The sequence below is a fragment of the Mirounga leonina genome, unplaced genomic scaffold (assembly GCF_011800145.1).
Source record: "Mirounga leonina isolate KUSES-001 unplaced genomic scaffold, KU_Mleo_1.0 Mir_53, whole genome shotgun sequence".
NCBI classification, from domain to species: domain Eukaryota; kingdom Metazoa; phylum Chordata; class Mammalia; order Carnivora; family Phocidae; genus Mirounga; species Mirounga leonina.
Genome location: NW_023270807.1, coordinates 54,027,820 through 54,046,417, shown reverse-complemented (window position 1 = coordinate 54,046,417; position 18,598 = coordinate 54,027,820). Strand labels below are relative to the sequence as shown.

Sequence of the window (18,598 nt, the reverse complement as noted above, 5' to 3'; positions counted from 1 at the left end):
ATAAATAAATAAATAAATAAATAAATAAATAAATAAATAAATAAATAAATAAATAAAAATTTAAAAAAAATAAAATGAAAGGCCAAACTCATTTTGTAAACCAATTCCTAGAATGAACCCAGCCCCGTGTAGGAATAGTAGGATGTATTCTTATCCATTCAATACATTTTAATATTCAATACATTTTAATATGAAAACTCTACTGTTTTTATTTATTATTTATAGAGAGCAAGAGAATAAGGCAGTGTTCAATGCAAACATAACAGGCACAGCCTCTGCCTCTGGGGACACACAAAGACAAATGCAAACATGACTACCCCCAAACCCAAACCAGGGGACTCAGCCCTCTTGCCATACTAAAGTAGAACATGACCAGGGTAAAGGAGACTGTCCTTGCTGAGGTCTGATCGCATTTAATGTCAGTGATGTGACCACTGAATTGTCTGGTCAGAATACAAAAGGAGGGGTCCTCAACCCAAGGTTAATAAAGAAAGAAAGCATTGATGTGCGTACTGTTCTTATAGTAAGTCCTCTTCACTGAAAATAGCAATCAGTAAATAAATTAATAATTGAACGAAAACCAAAGTTCTTCACATTCAGAGATGAAACTAAACTAAATCTAACTCAATAATGGAATATTTCTGGAAAGCTTTTTACCCCAGGACCTAGCTTCTAACACTGTACCTAGCATGTAATAGGTGCTCAAGAAATATTCACTTTTATTTCCACAAACTATCTTTATCCATTTTAAAATATCCTTCTTGTTTCTGCTACTTCAGAGATGAAATAAAATCCAGAGAGCTGAACTAATGGTTTAAAATCGGGGGCAGCTGGGTGGCTCAGACAGTTAAGCATGTGACTCTTCATTTTGGCGTAGGTCATGATCTCAGAGTCCTGAGATAGAGCCCTGTGTTGGGCTCTGCACTCAGGATGGAGTCTGCTTGAGTTTTTCTCTCTCCCTCTCCCTCTGCCATTCCCCCCACTTTCTCTCTCTCTCTAAAAATAAATAAATAAATCTTTTTAAAAATATCATAAAGATCCCTCCTATTTGGGGCAAGGCATGGGAAAGGAAAACCGACTTAACAAACCTATACTCGGCCTTACACCAGCACGGTTTTGGGCATTTCATAGGTGCTCGATAAATAGTGATGGATGGAGAACCACATCTTCTCTATGTGCTAGCAAATGTAAGAATTTACATCACATTCAGGCTTTTTCCACTCCCATGAAAAGTAATCTCTGAGCCCTCATTCTGGTAAGAGAGAATCTGGGGTAGAAGAGGCAGATAATGCATTTTCCTCAGAAAAAAAACGGATTGGCCAGGACTTCCTATGAAAATGAAAACAGACCCAATACGTGGGAATGGTATGGAATGGTTCATTATTTCACTCAAGTTTTATAGCAGGACCCCGGCTCAGTAATCTGAAACTCTATGTTGAATCTAACAGGAAAAATTTAACAAGATCCTACTGAAACAAAGTCCTACGTTAGAGCTAAAACCCGAAAGCCAAACAAAACTGGTAGAGATTTGCCAGGTCACGAACACGTGTGACCTCATGCCCCACGTTTCCTCTCCAGCTGATTTGCTCATTTTTAGTCTCCTGTTTCTTTGAGCCCCATAACCAATTTGGTGTCTTTCATCTGGAACCTAGAAATTGCTGGCCTTGAAACATCAGACCAAATTGTTAAGCTGAATTGAACTGAATTTTTTAAAAAGCATTTTTCTGAGGGGACTTCTATGCCTTTATACACTAAAGTGTGTATATGGTGCAATTCTCTACATTACCCTATGAATGTAAAGAGAAGTTACCTAACAGGCCGAGTAGTTTCAGACCATGGAAGGGAGGAAAAATTATTTATAGGGGATGAAGATGCCCTCTGTGAGAGAAGAGACTTAAAGTTTAAAAAGGTCAGATGGGGGGGAAGAGCAGATATAAGGCATAATCTTGGGGGATTTCACAGGTTTTCAGATCCACAGAATGGTTATTACAGCCTGCAGCACATTTTATCAGGAAAGGAAGTGGATAAGGGACAGCAGGAGAAAGTAAAAAAGAGTTTGTTCAGTGAGGATTATTTGAAGGGTCTTATGACGTCTTCAGAGACAGACTGCGTGAAATCTGGTGAAAAATGAAAATGAGACCTTTTACCAAAAGAAAGGGAATGTCCCAGATTACATTATCAGTTGACAGCAGAAGAAGCACATGTGTAAACATGTGCACTCACGTGCGTGCGTGTGTGTGTGTGTGTGTGTGTGTGTTTACTGGGCTCTCACCTTAAGTTACTAGTTGCACATATTAATCAAAGAGCACTACCCCTCCATCTGCTTTTCTATTACCTGTCCTACTTTGTGTCAATTTCCTTTCTCCTCCCCCACACCCCTTGACTCACTGTTCTTCTTTAAGACATGGGATGGGGATTTGTCAAAGTCAATGAGCACTTTATTACAGTGAGAACGTTCCATAATGAACAATTCAGCAATTTAATGAGATTCTGTAGATTTGTCTCCAGCCTGTCCATCAAGATTCACTTCTATAAAGCACTCTGACACTAATCCTCTGGCATACCCAATCTTCACCCAGGGCTGAATATTAGATTCTTCCCTGGTATATTGCATTACTAGTATAACCTCAGCAAAAATGATGAACTTAACTATACTTGAGGCAATATAGCTGGTCTGATTTAATTTTTCTCTATTGGGTTGAGTATGAGGGAATTACGTATTTACTAAGATAAAGCAAAACAGTTTCTTATTGCCTGCTGAATGCCTAAATTGATCATATTTATGTGAGTCTTTTAATTCTTTCTTGAGGACCAGGTACAAAAAAGATATTGCCTGCAGCAGGAAGCAGTTTTTAAAATTCTACATGATAATATTGGTAACCTTTGGAGATACAATTATGATAACTCTTAAGTGGACAGTATGGAATTTTTTTTGGATACTCAGACATCTGCACATTACCTCTCTGGCAGTCCCTTCAACCATGCCACAAAAAGAGATAGAAGCCACAAGGATGACTGGCTCAGATTTTAATTCAGTTAGAAATAATTAAATGCAGAATTCATTCCAAGTCTTTCTTTTTCCCTTTGGGAAATGAAGAAAAATTTGGCAACCTCCCACTTTGAATTGACCAGAAAATGTTGATGATTTGTGTTTATAGGGGAGAACCACAGATAATTAAAATTCATACCAAAACTCATCCTCACCAACTTTTGACCTCTGCCTGAACAAACATTATCAGAAATACCTAAGAAGGAGAAAGAAAATATGGATTATTCTTTTCCTTATATTTTCTTTATCAAGACAGTGTGGAATACTGGACAGATGAGGACAGGGGTCTGCAGACTTAGATTTGTAGGCTGGCTCTGCTCTGTAACTCTGAGCAAGGCACTGAAGCCCCATTTTGCTCATCTGGACGATGGGGTGATAACAACTATCCTTCAAGCCCATTGTGACAATAAGTCAATAAGTTTGCAAAGAGTCTGGGTCCTGGAAGGCCCTCACTACACCATAGCTCTTATTATTCTCAGTGGTGGAGCAACAGTAAAGAAGGAAGTTGCTGATTAATGTAAATAAAGAAAGAAATAAGAGAGAAAGACATCAGGAAAATTACCAGTGAATAGAGTCAGGTGCTGGATAATTAACAGCTCCCTCTGCCTGTTCTGGCCAGAGTTAAAGTACTCTCCAAATGTCATTTGCTAAGATACCAGGAATTTACCGTCCCATCAGCTAACAGAAGACTTCATATTTTCTCTTGATTTCTGTATATAAATAGCATGAACATGGATATAAATAAAATATATGTCTTATTTGTTTCTACTTCATGTTTCTGTATATAAATAAAATGATCATGAAATCTTGAAGGTATAACAAGATGGCTAGCCAGCATTCAGACAGTGAGGTGGTTGATGTAAAACGAAAGTGATAAGATGGGCTCTGACTGTTCCCCAAAGACACCATGTGGATTGTTCAAGTAAAGCCAGTGGGGATGAGCAGAAAAGGATTTAAACTGAATAATCAACCTGAAAACACAAAACATCCTCCCATCCCCTAGACAAAGGATATTCGGAAAGAATGCTACGTCAGGCGAAAGGCAGGGCTTAGGAAAATGGCAATGAATGCAGAATTAACTAAAGAGGGAGATTTTTCCACTGCTGTGCAAGAAGAGCTTCATTTCATTTAAGGTCCCAGCTGCTCTCAGCTGCAACAAAGAAATGTTTCAGAATCTATTCTGATTCCATTGGTCTTAAATAACATGCATATATGGCGCTTGACAATCCATTTTTCTCACGTTCAGTTTAAGAAACTATCTATTGGGAGAAAGAAATTCTTGACTCTTTCTGATGTAACCGCCCCCCCTTAGGGTTTTGGGAAGCCCCAGCAAGGGTCTGAGAAACCACACCTGTGACAGCCCGAGTTAAGCTGAGCAAAGGCTGAGGCCTCTGACCCTCAAGGGCTGGTGTTCTCCAATCACTTGCCCATCAAGGGAGCATGACTTCTGACTTTGACTCTGAGGAGAACCAAACCAGACAAAATAGTTATCATTGCTCCTCAACTGTTCAACTTTTAACCATTCTGTGCCTTTTCCCTGTCAAAAGAAGACCCATGCAGAGTGCCCTTACCTGCCAGATCTGCTCTTCACTCAGGGAGGTCAGGCGGTCGCTCTTCAGAACCTCCTGGAGCAGACAATAAGGAAGCGTTAGAACGTCTTCTGGGCGACTCTTCAGGAGCTCAGAGAGATGTTTCACTAAGAAATCGATCACTGCCTTCTCCAGCAAAGTGAGGTTAAAGAGGTCAGCAAGTCTGTACAGATCCAAGTAATTAAAGCTATTTAATTCCTGGGTGCCAAAAAAATAAAAATGGGGGGAAAAAGATCTCTTAGAAATTAATCCAAGAAAGAGCAGGCAAGAAATTCAGACTGCGTCACTAAGGTTTATATGACAGGAGTGGGGGAAATGGGACTCCACTGATAATGTTAAAAAAAAAAATCTTTTAATTATGAGACTCTGGCAGAGAACTGCATGTTCTAGAATTCATCATTTCTCCTTACTTTGCCCCTCTTAAAACACATGTATTTAAAGACATCTTATTTTTTAAATTTTTAAATTTATTTTTGAGAGAGGGAGTGAGAGAGAGCACAAGTGGGGGAGGGGCAGAGGGAGAAGCAGGCTCCCCGCTGAGCAGGGAGCCCAATGTGGGACTCAATCCCAGGACCCTGGGATCATGACCTGAACTGAAGGTAGACACTTAACTGACTGAGCCACCCAGGTGCCCTAAAGGCATTTTAATAAAGGAGTTGAAAGAAGTTTCTGATTTCACTGACTGAAATGTTACTTTGCAACTTTTCAAGAAAATTTTACCATTGAAGAAAATTGATTTTTCTATCCTTTCCGTATTTTACAGCTCTCAGGTGAGAAGTTTGTTCGACTACAAAAATGTGAGTTCAGGTAAAGTAGGAGTCGTGATTAGATGACACAAACTATATGAAGGCAGACTGACTCTACTTTTTCCAAAACTTCAAATGAAGTATGTCTTCGAGTAAAGACAACCCATCCTGACTTGAAATTAAAACACAGATTTTTTACACGTAAGGTCTCAGGAAATGAAGGAATCTAACAGAAAAGATTCCTGTCCTGAATAATTCTATATTGAACCTACCTAAGATGAGCAATTTATAATTGTTCTTTATTTTTTGTTAGCCTCAAACAGTCAGACAACCAATGACAATCTTTCCTTCTTATTCAAAGAGTTCCTGTAGCAATGCTCATTTTGGGGGGGATTTTCCCTGTCTCTACCAGTTCTCAAGTTCATAGCCATGGCTCTAAAATAATGCACCCAGAGAGCCATGACTCCTGTGGACACTTTCTTTAATTCTGCAAGAATTGCAGTGGGCACACAGGCCTGATGATAGAAAACTTACCTATTTCAAGTAGAATGAAAGTCCTGTTTCCCATTTTTATTCTTATTTTTTTTTAGATTTTATTATGTTATGTTAGTCACCATACATTACATCATTAGTTTTTGATGTAGTGTTCCATGATTCATTGTTTGTGTATAACACCCAGTACTCCATTCAATACATGCCCTCCTTAGTACCCATCACCAGGCTAACCATCCCCTTCCCTTCTAAAACCCTCAGTTTGTTTCAGAGTCCATAGTCTCTCATGGTTCGTCTCCCCCTCTGATTTCCCTCCCTTCATTTTTCCCTTCCTACTATCTTCTTCTTCTTCTTTTTTTTAATATATAATGTATTATTTGTTTCAGAGGTACAGGTCTGTGATTCATCAGTCTTACTCAGCACTCACCATAGCACATACCCTCCCCAATGTCTATCACCCAGCCACCCCATCCCTCCCACCTCTCCCTTCTACAGCCACCCTCAGTTTATTTCCTGAGATTAAGAATTCCTCATATCAGTGAGATCATATGATACTTGTCTTTCTCTGATTGGCTTATTTCCGTTTAGCATAATACCCTCTAGTTCCATCCACGGTGTTGCAAATGGCAAGATTCCGTGGTTTTTTTAATGGCTGCATAATATTCCGTTGTATATATATACCACATCTTCTTTATCTATTCATCTGTTGATGGACACCTTGGCTCTTTCCATAGTTTGACTATTGTGGACATTGCTGCTATAAACATTGGGGTGCACATACCCCTTCGGATCACTACATTTGTATCTTTTCCCCCCCATTTTTAACTTGAAAATTTTAATATGTGAGCAGTATTTTCCACTAGCTTAAGGAGTGCAGAATACCATCAGATAGCTAATTCACTGATCTATTTAAGTAATTTTCAACATATTTTCACCTTTTCCAGTTATCCAAGAATATTAAGAACTCCTTCTAAAATACTGATATTCTATTTGAATGTATTTGTTTCTAGAATATTTGAAAGTCTAAAGGAATAGGTTCTAAATCTGTGCTGTCCAGCATGGGTAGCCCCTAGCCACAGGTGGCTACTGAGCACTTAAAATATGGCTAGTCTGATTTGAGAGATGCTATAAGTGTTAAAGATACACCAAATGCCAGGAAGAAGAAAACAGAATGTAAAATATCTTGTTAATAATTTTATATTGATTATATGTTAAAATGATAATCTTCTGGATATAGCAGGTTAAATATGTAATTATAATTAATTTCACCTGTTTCTTTTTACCTTTTTTTAAGGTTTTATTTGACACAGAGAGAGAGAGAGAGCACAAGCAGGGGGAGTGGCAGAGGGAGAAGCAGACTCCCCACTGAGCAGGGAGCCTGATATGGGACTCGATCCCAGGACCCTCGGATCGTGACCTGAGCCGAAGGCAGACGCTTAACTGACTGAGCCACCCACGCGCCCCTCTTTTTACTTTTTTTAAATGCAGCTACTAGAAAATTTAGAATGACATGTGGCTCCCATTATGTGCTGTTCTACTGAATAAAATGTTAATAAAGAAATTGTAAAAACAGCTCTTTGAGTAACAGTTGCATCCTCATCATGGCTACCTGATTTATTATTATTATTATTTTACTTTAGATTCTATTTCTTTGGATGGGAGATGATGCTTTAATTATATTCTAACAGGAGTCAAGCTAGACGACGAATCAGCATAAGATTCTGGCTCCTAATAGCTCTATTTGCCAACACAATCGAAAAGGAGTACATACTTACCTTTAAAATTAAGTTTACTACAGATGACCACTAAAATCCAATACAACTCAAACATCTAAGAGTCCACTCACAGCCATTCAATCAAAATATCCTGGCTTCCCATTCAGCAGATTTTATCAAAGGAATACTGAAGATTTTAACTCTAGCGCCAATTATTTCAAATAATGTTTAAACTTGTTCTCCAAATCTTACTTTTTAGGGTAGGTAAATTTTATTCTGGGAGTACAGAACATGTCACCCTTGTTTCCATAAAGGACTTTAGGACCAATTCCTAGGGATGAATGTTCTTTCTGGTCAGTACATCTATGAAGCTCAGGGTCCTGAATATAATTTTGGCATCCCGGTAAATCACTCTGCAGGCCCCCAGAAACATCATGGGTGAAGTCAGGGTGGTGTCAGTGCCTTTCAAATACCCCAGGCACATGTCCAAGGCATGGCTCAAGGTCCTGAGGCCATGCCCAGCAGCACTGCACGGAGAGGCTACCATGTGCAGAAATAGCTAAGCTCAGCAAAGTTAAAGGAGCCCAGCAAAAATGTTTTTACACTCACTTGTTCTCCTGCCAAAAAAGTATATACAACTACGAGTTTGGGAGTGAATTATGTAATAGCAATCAAATATTCTTTATTAAGCATCTTTATTTCCTATTCGATTAGATGCCTGCAGCTTAAAAGCAGGCTGATTCAGAACTACGGAGAACCCGAGAATTAATTTACCTTAATTGTGGTTCTTTTTTGCTGCGTTTCTTTTGAAGGTAGTCATTGAATGCCCGCTTCCCCAGTCCTGAAATGTTTTCATTTCCTAAGGATCTAATTTTATATAACCCCCAAATGCAAACTAACAAAGTATTTCATATTAGTAGAGAACTAAGAAGCTAAATGGACAAGTGTCAGCATCTGTCTGAACAGCAAAAGGGAACTAAACTAAGACATATATTCGTGTACAAGAGAAACATCAGCTAAAAGTCTACTCCCTATCTTTACCTTTTCATTTCTCTTCTCTTCTACTTAAAAACATAATTTCCCGGAGCACCTGGGTGGCTCAGTCAGTTGAGTGTCTTACGCTTGGTTTGGGCTCAGGTCATGATCTCAGGGTTGTGAGATTGAGCCCCAAGAAACAGGTGTGGAGCCTGCTTAAGACTCTCTCTCCCTCTGCCTCTCCCCACCCCCAAATAAATAAATAAAATCTTAAAAAAAAAACCCAAACACCATAATTTCCCCAAATCTCCAGCGCTTTCTATACATGTCTAAGGTTTCCACTCCCTTTGCCATGCATACTTAGCACCTCCGTAGTTAAACTGCATAAAGCAGGGAGATCAGGGAAAAAAGATAAACCATCTTCAGTGAGGTCACGATGCCACAACATGCATTCCTCTTGTTGGCGCTTTGTGAGCTTTAAGCAAAATCATCACTTCTTGTCCTTTTGGCTAAGACCATGTGTAAGCAAAATAATACCAATAATGCTGCTTTTAAAGATTCTCATAAATGTGATGTGGGGAGGTGGGTAGCAATGGTTAAATTACATTAAATGCCCACCTATAATACTGTGCATACAAGAAAATAATCACTGTTATAAAAATAGTGCCATATGTTTCCAGTTATAAAAAGTAATAAATGCTTATTCCATAAAATTTAGGAAACGTATGGAAAAGAAAACAAAAACCATTCATATTTCACCATGCAGAGATAATCACTATTAATGTTTTCATATACATATTCTAGATTTTTTTTCAAAAAATCTTTTTTATTTATAGAGAAAAAAAAGAATAATTGTATTCAGGGACAGAAAAAACCATCAGTAGCCATAGGCACTTGGAGGCAACCCACATTGGTGAAGAGCAAAGGCCGTACATACAATCAAGTCAACCTAGTTCAAATCCAGCCCTAATACTTACCATTGTCCATGACCTTGGTCAATCACTGAACCTCTCCCATTGTTTCTCAATCACAAAATGGAGAGTTCAACCAGCTCACAGGGTGGTCAGGGGGATAATGAATGAAAAGCTCTTACCACACACAACTTGGCACATGAAAAGTAGACAGTACATTTGGTGAACAAGGAATTATAAAGTATATTTGAGCATTGTTGTTTGGCATCCATAAACCTTGATTCAACACTGATGCAAGGAGGTGAAAATGAAGAATGTGATCCCTTTAGATATCAAAGTAATAAATAACCTGTATCATTAAGTCAGGGAAAAGAAGGATGGCCAAAGTAAAAAATATACAATTGAGTTGTAAACTGATCACATGTTAATGACTTCCTCATCTATATAAGCAGTCTAAACCTCTCTTGGCTTTGAATTCATTTTCCCAACTACCTGTAAGAGGACATCTTCTCTTGAATATTCCACAGAATGGAATGGATAGGGATGTGGTTGGATGACCACATCCAACCATCCACATCAGGATCTCAAAAGGTGGCCCATATTTCTCCCTCTTAACCAGTCATTCACCAAATCCTGTTTGCTCTTCCTCTTTTAGCAGTTCTTACTCTGTTCCTCATCATCTCCTACCCAGACTTCCTACAGCAGAGTCCTGAATTAACATTTCTACCTCCAGTATCAAATTCTCAAACCTCTCTTTTTACAAGAATCTGACTATACTGATCACCTGTTAAAAACTCACAAACAAGGCCTACCTCAAGAAACAAGAAAAATCTCAAATAAACAATCTAACCTTACACCTAAAAAAGCCAGAAAGCAAGAACAAAGCCCAACGTTAGTAGAAGTAAGAAAATAATAAATATTGGAGCAGAAATAAATGAAATAGAGATTAAAAAAAAACATTAGAAAATATCAATGAAACCAGCAGCTGGTTATTTGTAAAGATAAATAATATTGATAAACCTATACCCAGATTCATCAAGAAAAAAAGAGAGAGGACAAAATAAATAAGAAACAAAAGAGATGTAACAACTGACACCACAGAAATATAAAGGATTATAAGAGTCTATCACAAAAAATTATATACCAACAAATTGGACAAACCAGAAGAAATGAATAAATTCCTAGAAACATAAAATCTCCCAAAACTCAATCAGGAAGTAATAGAAACTCTCAACACACCAATTACTAGTACAGAAATTGAACTGGTAATCAAAAAACTCAAAACAAACAAAAGTCCAGGACCAGACAGCTTCACAGAGAAATTCTACCAAACATTTAAAGAAGAGTTAATATCTATTCTTCACAGACTATTCCAAAAAATAGAAGAGGAAGGAAAGCTTTCAAATATACTCTACAAGGCCAGCATTGTCCTGATATGAAAATTAGACAAGGGCACTACAAAAAAAAAAAAAGAGAGAGAGAGAACTACAGGCCAATAATATCCCAGATGAACATAGATGCAAAGATCCTCAATGAAATATTAGCAAACCACATTCAACAATACATTAAAAGGATAATTCACCACAATCAAGTGTGATTTATTCTGGGAATGCAAGGATGGTTCAAAATCCACAAATCAATAAACATGATACATCACACATCAACAAAACAAAGGATAAAAATCATATGATCATCTCAACAGATGAAGAACAAACATTTGACAAAGTTCAACATCCATTCATGATAAAAACTCAACAAAGTGGGTTTAGAGAGATCATACCTCAACATAATAAAGGCCATATATGATAAACCCACAGCTAACATCATACACAGTGGTGAAAAATTGAGAGTTTTCTTCTAAAATCAGGAGCAAGACAAGAATGTACACTTCTTGCCACTTTTATTCAACATAGTACTGAAGTCCTAGGCATGGAAATCAGAAAAGAGAAGGAAATAAAAGTCATCCAAATTGGTAAGGAAAAACTGAAACTTTCACTATATTTGCAGATGGCATGATACCATACATAGAAAACTCTAAAAATTCCACCAAAAAACTACTGGAGTAACAAATTAATTCAGTGAAGTTGCAAGACACAAAATTAATATACAGAAATCAATTATGTTTCTATACAGTAATAACAAAGTAGCAGAAAGAAAATTAAGAAAACAATTCCATTTATAATTGTACCAAAAAGAATAAAATACCTAGGAATAAACTTGACCAAGGAGGTGAGAGACCTGTACAACTATAAAACATTGATGAAATTGAAGACAACACAAACAAATGGAAAGATATTCCATGCTCATGAAGTGGAAGAATTAATGTTGTTAAAATGCCCCTACTACCTAGGGATGTCTGGGTGGCTCAGTCAATTAAGCATCTGCCTTCGGCTCAGGTCATGATCCCAGGGTCCTGGGATGGAGTCCCACATCAGGCTCCTTTCTCAGCATGAAGCCGGCTTCTCCCTCTCCCACTCCCACTCCCCCTGCTTGTACCCTCTCTCTCTCTTTCTGACAAATAAATAAATAAAATCTAAAAACCCCTACTACCTAAAGCAATCTCACAGATGCAATGCAATCCCTACCAAATACCAACTGGGATTTCCACAGAACTAGAACAAATAATACTAACATTTATGGGGAACTACAAAGGACTTCAAGCAGCAAAAGCACTCTTAAGAACAAAGCTGGAGGGATTCAAGATACACTACACAAAGCTATAGCAATCAAAACAGGATAGTACTGGCACAAAAACAGACACAGAGATCAATTAAACAGAATAAAGAGCCCTAAAATAAACTCACACTTATACGATGAATTAATCTATAACAAAAGAGGCAAGAATATACAATGGAGAAAAGACAGTCTCTTCAGTAAATAATGTTGGTAAAACTGGACAGCTACATGCAAAAGAGTGAAACTGAATCACTTTCTTATACCACACACAAAAGTAAACTCAAAATGGATTAAAGATCCAAACTGGAGACAGGAAAGCATAAAACTCTTAAAAGAAAACATAGGCAGTAATTTCTTTGACATTGACCTCTGCAATAGTTTTCTAGGTATGTCTTCTCAGGCAAAGGAAACAAAAGCAAAAATAAAGTGTTGGGACTACACCAAAATAAAAAGAGTTCACACAGTGAAGGAAACCATCAACAAAATGAAAAGGCAACCCACTGAAGAGAAGATATGTGCAAACGATATATATGATAAGGGGCTAATATCCAAAATATATAAAGAACTTACACAACTGAAAACAAAAAAAGAAAACCCTAATAATCTGATTTTAAAGTGGATAGGAGACCTGAATAGACATTTTTCCAAAAAAGACATACAGATGGCCAACAGTCACAAGAAAAGATGTTTAACATCACTAGTCATCTGGGAAATGCAAATCAAAACCACAATGAGACATCACCTCACACCAGTCAGAATCGCTATTATCAAAAAGACAAGAAATAACAAGTATTGGCAAGGATGTAGAGAAAAGGGAACACTTGTGCACTGCTGGTGGGAATGTAAATTGGTGCAACCACTGTGGAAAGCAGTATGGAGGTTCTTCAAAAAAGTAAAGGTAGAGATATCATATATATATCATATGATCCAGTAATCCCACTACTGGGTATTTATTAACCGCCCCCGCAAAAACCCAGAAAATACTAATTTGAAAAGATATATACAGCCCTCTGTTTACTGCAGCATTATTTACAATATCCAAAATATGGAAACAATCATGAATGGATAAAGAAGATGTGGTACACACACACACACACAGAAATATTATTTAGCCATAAAAAAAATGAGATCTTGCCATTTGCAGCAACATGGATGACCTAGAGGGTGTTACGCTAAGTGAAACAAATCCAACAGACACAAATACCATATGATTTCACTTCTATGTGGAATCTAAAACCAAAACAAATGAATAAGCAAACAAAAAGCAGAAACAGACCCATAAATGCAGACAACAATCTGATGCTTGCCAGAGGAAAGAGGGGTAAGATGATGGGCAAAATAGTGGAAGGGGCGTGAGGGTTTTAGGATTCTGGTTATAGCATGAATAAGTCACAGAGCTAAAATGTACAGCAGAGGGAATAGAGTCAATGGTATTGTTAACAGTGTTTATGATGACAGATGGTGGCTAAACCTGTGATGAGCACAGTATACCACAGACTTGTTGAATCACTATGTTGTACACCTGAAACTAATGTAACACTATGTGTCAACTATACTTCAATTTAAAAAAAAAGAGAGAGAGACAGAGAAAAACCATTAGTGAGCTTCCATTTGCTTATGGTTAAAAGTCAAACTCAGTAAAACCACATAGCCTTCCATGATCCACACCCTGATGACCTTCTTAACCTAAAGGGTAATAATCCCACCCACCCTGGCTTGGCTTCAGCCATTTCAATGGGCTACACGTTTCACATCATGTGCTAGGACCACATCAGGCATTGGCAATATAATGATGAGGAAAAATAGGCAAGTTCCAGGCCTCACAGAGTGTATGCTCTATTGGAAGAGCAAAACATATTACAAATAAATGAAAAATTATAATTGAGGTAAAGGCTACAAAGGGTAGAATATAGGGCTGTAAATGCCCATAATGGGTGATTTGACCTGGAGTGGAAAGTTAGTAAAGTCTTCTCTGAGAAGCCACATGGAGCTGATAGCTCAAAGAAGAGCAGATGTTTGCAAAGGATGGGGTGGGGAAGTGAATTAACTGCATTTTCTCATTTTAGTATTCTTGATGCTCTGGCATTTGGGGTGTCGCTGACTAGGGAGAGACTGCCCCTCCCAGGACTAGTCAGCTTTTAGAGATAGCGAACAACTTGCTCAAGAGTGCACCTTGTATCTGGCTCTTATACCCCAAGAGGCAATATTCCCCTAGGAATATTCCCTAATCATCCCAGGGCCGAGTACTGGACAATCACAGACAACCCATATGTCCCAGAGCCTGCTTGAAGTATTCAAACTAGACAATCATAAGCCTGCCTACCCTGCTTTGTCTTGCCTTTCCTGCAGAAGCCACAATAAAGGCTTCCTGCCCATGCTTTCCCCTCGTTCCTTTTACCTCCTGACCAACCCAGGTGCTCCCCCCTATCTTCCTGAGGCTATTCCGTGCCCCCCTCTTCTCGGGAACTATAACATTACAGTTGTTTCCTGATTTGTTCCTCTCCCTGTTATCCTCCATCACATTACTCCATTTGATTTGATTTAGGTACTCATCACTATTTGTAATTATCTTCTGCATTTACCTGCCTAGTACTTAGTTATAATGTGTTTGTCTCCCAAGCCCCAAGAAGTACGTTCTATGAGAGGAAGGACCTATTTTATTCACTGCTTTATTCCTGGTGCCTAAAACAGTGCTAGGCACATGGTAGGGGCTCAAGCCACACTTGCTGAATGAATGTACCCATTTCTTCTTTTCAGCTTCCCTGGTTCAGGCAGAACTGACCACTTCCTTCTTTGTGCCACCACCCCACCCTCTGCATATTTCTAACACAGCACTTGTCTCTCTAAGTGTCCTTTGATTGTAGATCATCCTCCCTCTACTAAATCTAAGCTCCCTGTGCCAAGGATTGCATTGTGCCCTGGGTATCTAGCAGGGAACAGGTGGTGAACACACATGAAACAATGTCCATGAGCTTTTTCTGTTTACTTAAAACCAAGCAAAACAGAACATGCCATGTCTTTCCAACATATCTATCCAATTCTGAACATCATTCAAATCAGCCTATTTTTCATATCTCATTGGCCTCCCTCACTTCCCTTCTGTTTCTGTCCTTCCTACACATACATACAAAGGCAAAGACAGTGGTCATTCAGTTTTCCAAGTGGAAAAACTGGTCATCATGACTGGAGTTGAAAGTGTTAATAGATGAGCACAATGTAACAGCTCTGCTGAGAAAAAAAAATATTGCAATCCACCCAAAATCTCTTTTTTGGTCCAAGAGAGAATTATTTCCTCCATCAATTGGCTATTCAGATCAAAGTACCTTTGCAAATGATACTTTGTCCTAATTATGAGATTGTCACCATTCTCCTACATTCTATGACTTCAAAATCCAAGCACCCAGGTAGAGGCTGTGATTTTGAATGGAAATTATAGCTCAGCAACAAGAAACTCTCTTGAGTAAAAGGACAATCTTTTTTATTTTTCTAAAAAGGTTTCATTTCAGTCACACTGCTTCTCACTTGAAATTTAGTTTCTATTCAGAATTATGGTGTATACATTGTTGTTCTTTGGGGAATCTTTTAAAATAGTATTTATTTTCCTTTGGTTTCGGGCTATTTGGCTTCTCTCTTCCCTTCTATTTGTTTCTTATAGTGTGGATGACAAGTTAAATAACAGAAGAAGAGCCATAAAATATGTCCCCCAAACTATGCTAGCTATGGAATAAACACTAGTGTTTCAAGTGCAATAATTCTTAAACCTTATATATTCCCCAAATTCAGTCTTTCTGTGTGGTCTATTCCCCTGATTAAGTCACTAAAATGGTTATTCCCCAGATTAACTACTGATGTTAGTGGGGAAAAGAAGGCATGAAAAAGGCAAATACTGTTTTATTTGGGGTTATATTCAAATGTGACTACATTTTTAAGGCAAACTATTTGGTGGTGAGGACATGAGTGGGAGGAAGGAGGACAGTCTGGGGGCTGTGGGTAGTCCCCATGGTCCTTCCACCACTCTTCCCAAGCAAGAGAATGATGAGTATCAGCCTTCCTGATGTCCCCTGGTGGGGTTCTCCTCATCTGTAGCATAGCGATTGGCTGTTGTATTAGCAAGTCTATCTCTCTATCTCAAATAAGCAAATACTAATAATTAGTGACCAAAGTTCATACAAGATTTTCTTTATTTAACAATTCCGAGCAGATTGAAGCCTATTGCTAAACTCCCTTGGGATGGGTCAGCTTGGTGATGGGTATTAAAGAAGGCACGTTCTGCATGGAGCACTGGGTGTTATATGCAAACAACAAATCATGGAACACTATATCAAAAACTAATGATGTAATGTATGGTGATTAACATAACATAATAAAAAATATATATTAAAAAAAAAGATGATCAGGTGACATAGCAGTTTCTATGACCATCATGTAATAGCATATTTGAAATTTGACGTTTTATTATAAAATGTTGACATTACATCATATTTTGAGAACCCCTGAAATGAAAAGCCACCCTTGTTATGGAAGTCAAGAATTAAAAAAAAAAAAAAAATTACTCCCAAATCTAACCCAATAGCTTGATATACCCACTCTGCATATAAAACTAGTATGGTTTGATTTTTAGCAATATTAACTACAAGTTAAATTAAAACATTGTGTTGGCTTCTTATACAGACCAAGTACCAAGTCAGATATAATAAATATGAAGCCCTTTGTCACTGGCTGAATCTTAATGCTTCCTACTTCAAGTCTCCTGTAATATACCAACTAACTTGTCTCTAAGCTATTCATGCACATATCTTCTAACCAGTAAAAATGTTTCTAGTAAACTAGTAAAAATAGGTTTGCATCTTATGACTTTTGTATCCTGTACAAGGCCAGTCATAATGCCTTTACCATAGATTGTAACTGGAAAATATTTGTTGGATTATGAATTTTAAAAAGCAACCCATTTTTTTAAAGATTTTATTTATTTATTTGACAGAGAGAGACACACAAAGAGAGAGAGGGAACACAAGCGGGGGGGTGGGAGAGGGAGAAGCAGGCTTCCTGCCGAGTGGGGAGCCCAGTGCGAGGCTCGATCCCAGGACCCTGGGATCATGACCTGAGCCGAAGGCAGACACCCAACTGACTGAGCCACCCAGGCACCCTGCAACCCATTTTTTTAAAAAGCACATCCATTTCTTCAAATGGAAAGAGGAAATGACAGTTTTTTATAGGTATGATTTTACAGTTGGGCAAATAAACAGATCTCCTACAATTAACTAAGAAAGGTGTTCTCAATTTGATCTGAGCATAAGTAATTCTCTCCTGATGTAAACCACACATCAGGTTTTTCATATAACTGATAAATATGGTGGAAAGCCCACTTGTGATGTCAGAGGCATCCGGCCCAGCTTCTACAGTGAATCGTGGGTCCTGGGAACAAGCCCCGCATAGGGCTCCCTGCTCAGCGGGGAGTCTGCTTCTCCCTCTCCCTCTGCCGCTCGCCGCTCCCCATCCCCCACCACTTGTGCTTTCTCTCTCGCTCACTCTCTCTCTCTTCCCTCAAATAAATAAAAATCTTTAAAAAAATAAAAAGTTTTTGTAAGAAAAGGGAAGTTCTGTATTATATATGCTTTTCCCCTTCTGAGGTGGGAAGGTACAGAAGGGAGGGACAGCCAAGATCGGATTCCACTTCCTAAGAAAGCCAGCAAGCCAGCCCATTCTAGTTGGAAGGACTGTCCCCTCTTCTTACTTCTAATCACAGGAGCTACTCGTATCATTTGTTTAACCCCTTGCCGTGGTTACATACTTTTCTCCCCAGCTGTGCATAAAGGTATAGACTGTATCTGTACTTTAGATCTTCCTCTCTGTCTTTACAGCTACTTAATTTTGATTGATGCATAGTGGGTAGGTAAGAAAGAATGTCAGACCTTTAAAAATTCAACTCCTGCTGCTTTCATTTCTTAGCTTACAATAAAACATACATCCTCCTGCTCCTTAAAATATTTATATTTTAAATATTTTATTAAATATTGAACACATTTATGAAATATTTTAATATTTAAATAATTAAGACTTTAAAAAAAGGTTTTATTTATTTATTTGAGAGAGAGCCAGTGAGAGAGCACAGGCAGTAGGGGAGCAGCAGAGGGAGAGGGAGAAGCAGGCTTCCCGCCGAGCAGGGAGCCCGGACGTGGGGCTCGATCCCAGGACCCTGGGATCATGACCTGAGCCAAAGGCAGACGCTTAACTGACTGAGCCACCCAGGCACCCTTAATTAAAACATTTTTAAAGTACATGCCTAGAATGTTAGCCACCCTGGAGATAAATATGGCAGCCCCAAAAGAGAAAATTTATTGCCTAAACTTTTCACAATCATATGTTATTTTCAGGCTATCCGTCAATATCAGGTGTTTTGCCATCTTACTCTTTATGACTCGGAAAAATTATAAGTGCAACTGGT

At 38.4% G+C, this 18,598-nt stretch overlaps 1 protein-coding gene across 1 annotated transcript in view; it reads right to left on the bottom strand.

The window, feature by feature from the left end:
- KLHL32 (kelch like family member 32) overlaps window positions 1–18,598 on the bottom strand; it is a 202,335-nt gene that overhangs the window by 92,141 nt on the left and 91,596 nt on the right. Inside the window, exon 4 of the mRNA XM_034991559.1 lies at window positions 4,621–4,836. Within this exon, the coding sequence (XP_034847450.1) occupies window positions 4,621–4,836 (216 nt within the window). The remainder of the gene's footprint in view (window positions 1–4,620; window positions 4,837–18,598) is intronic.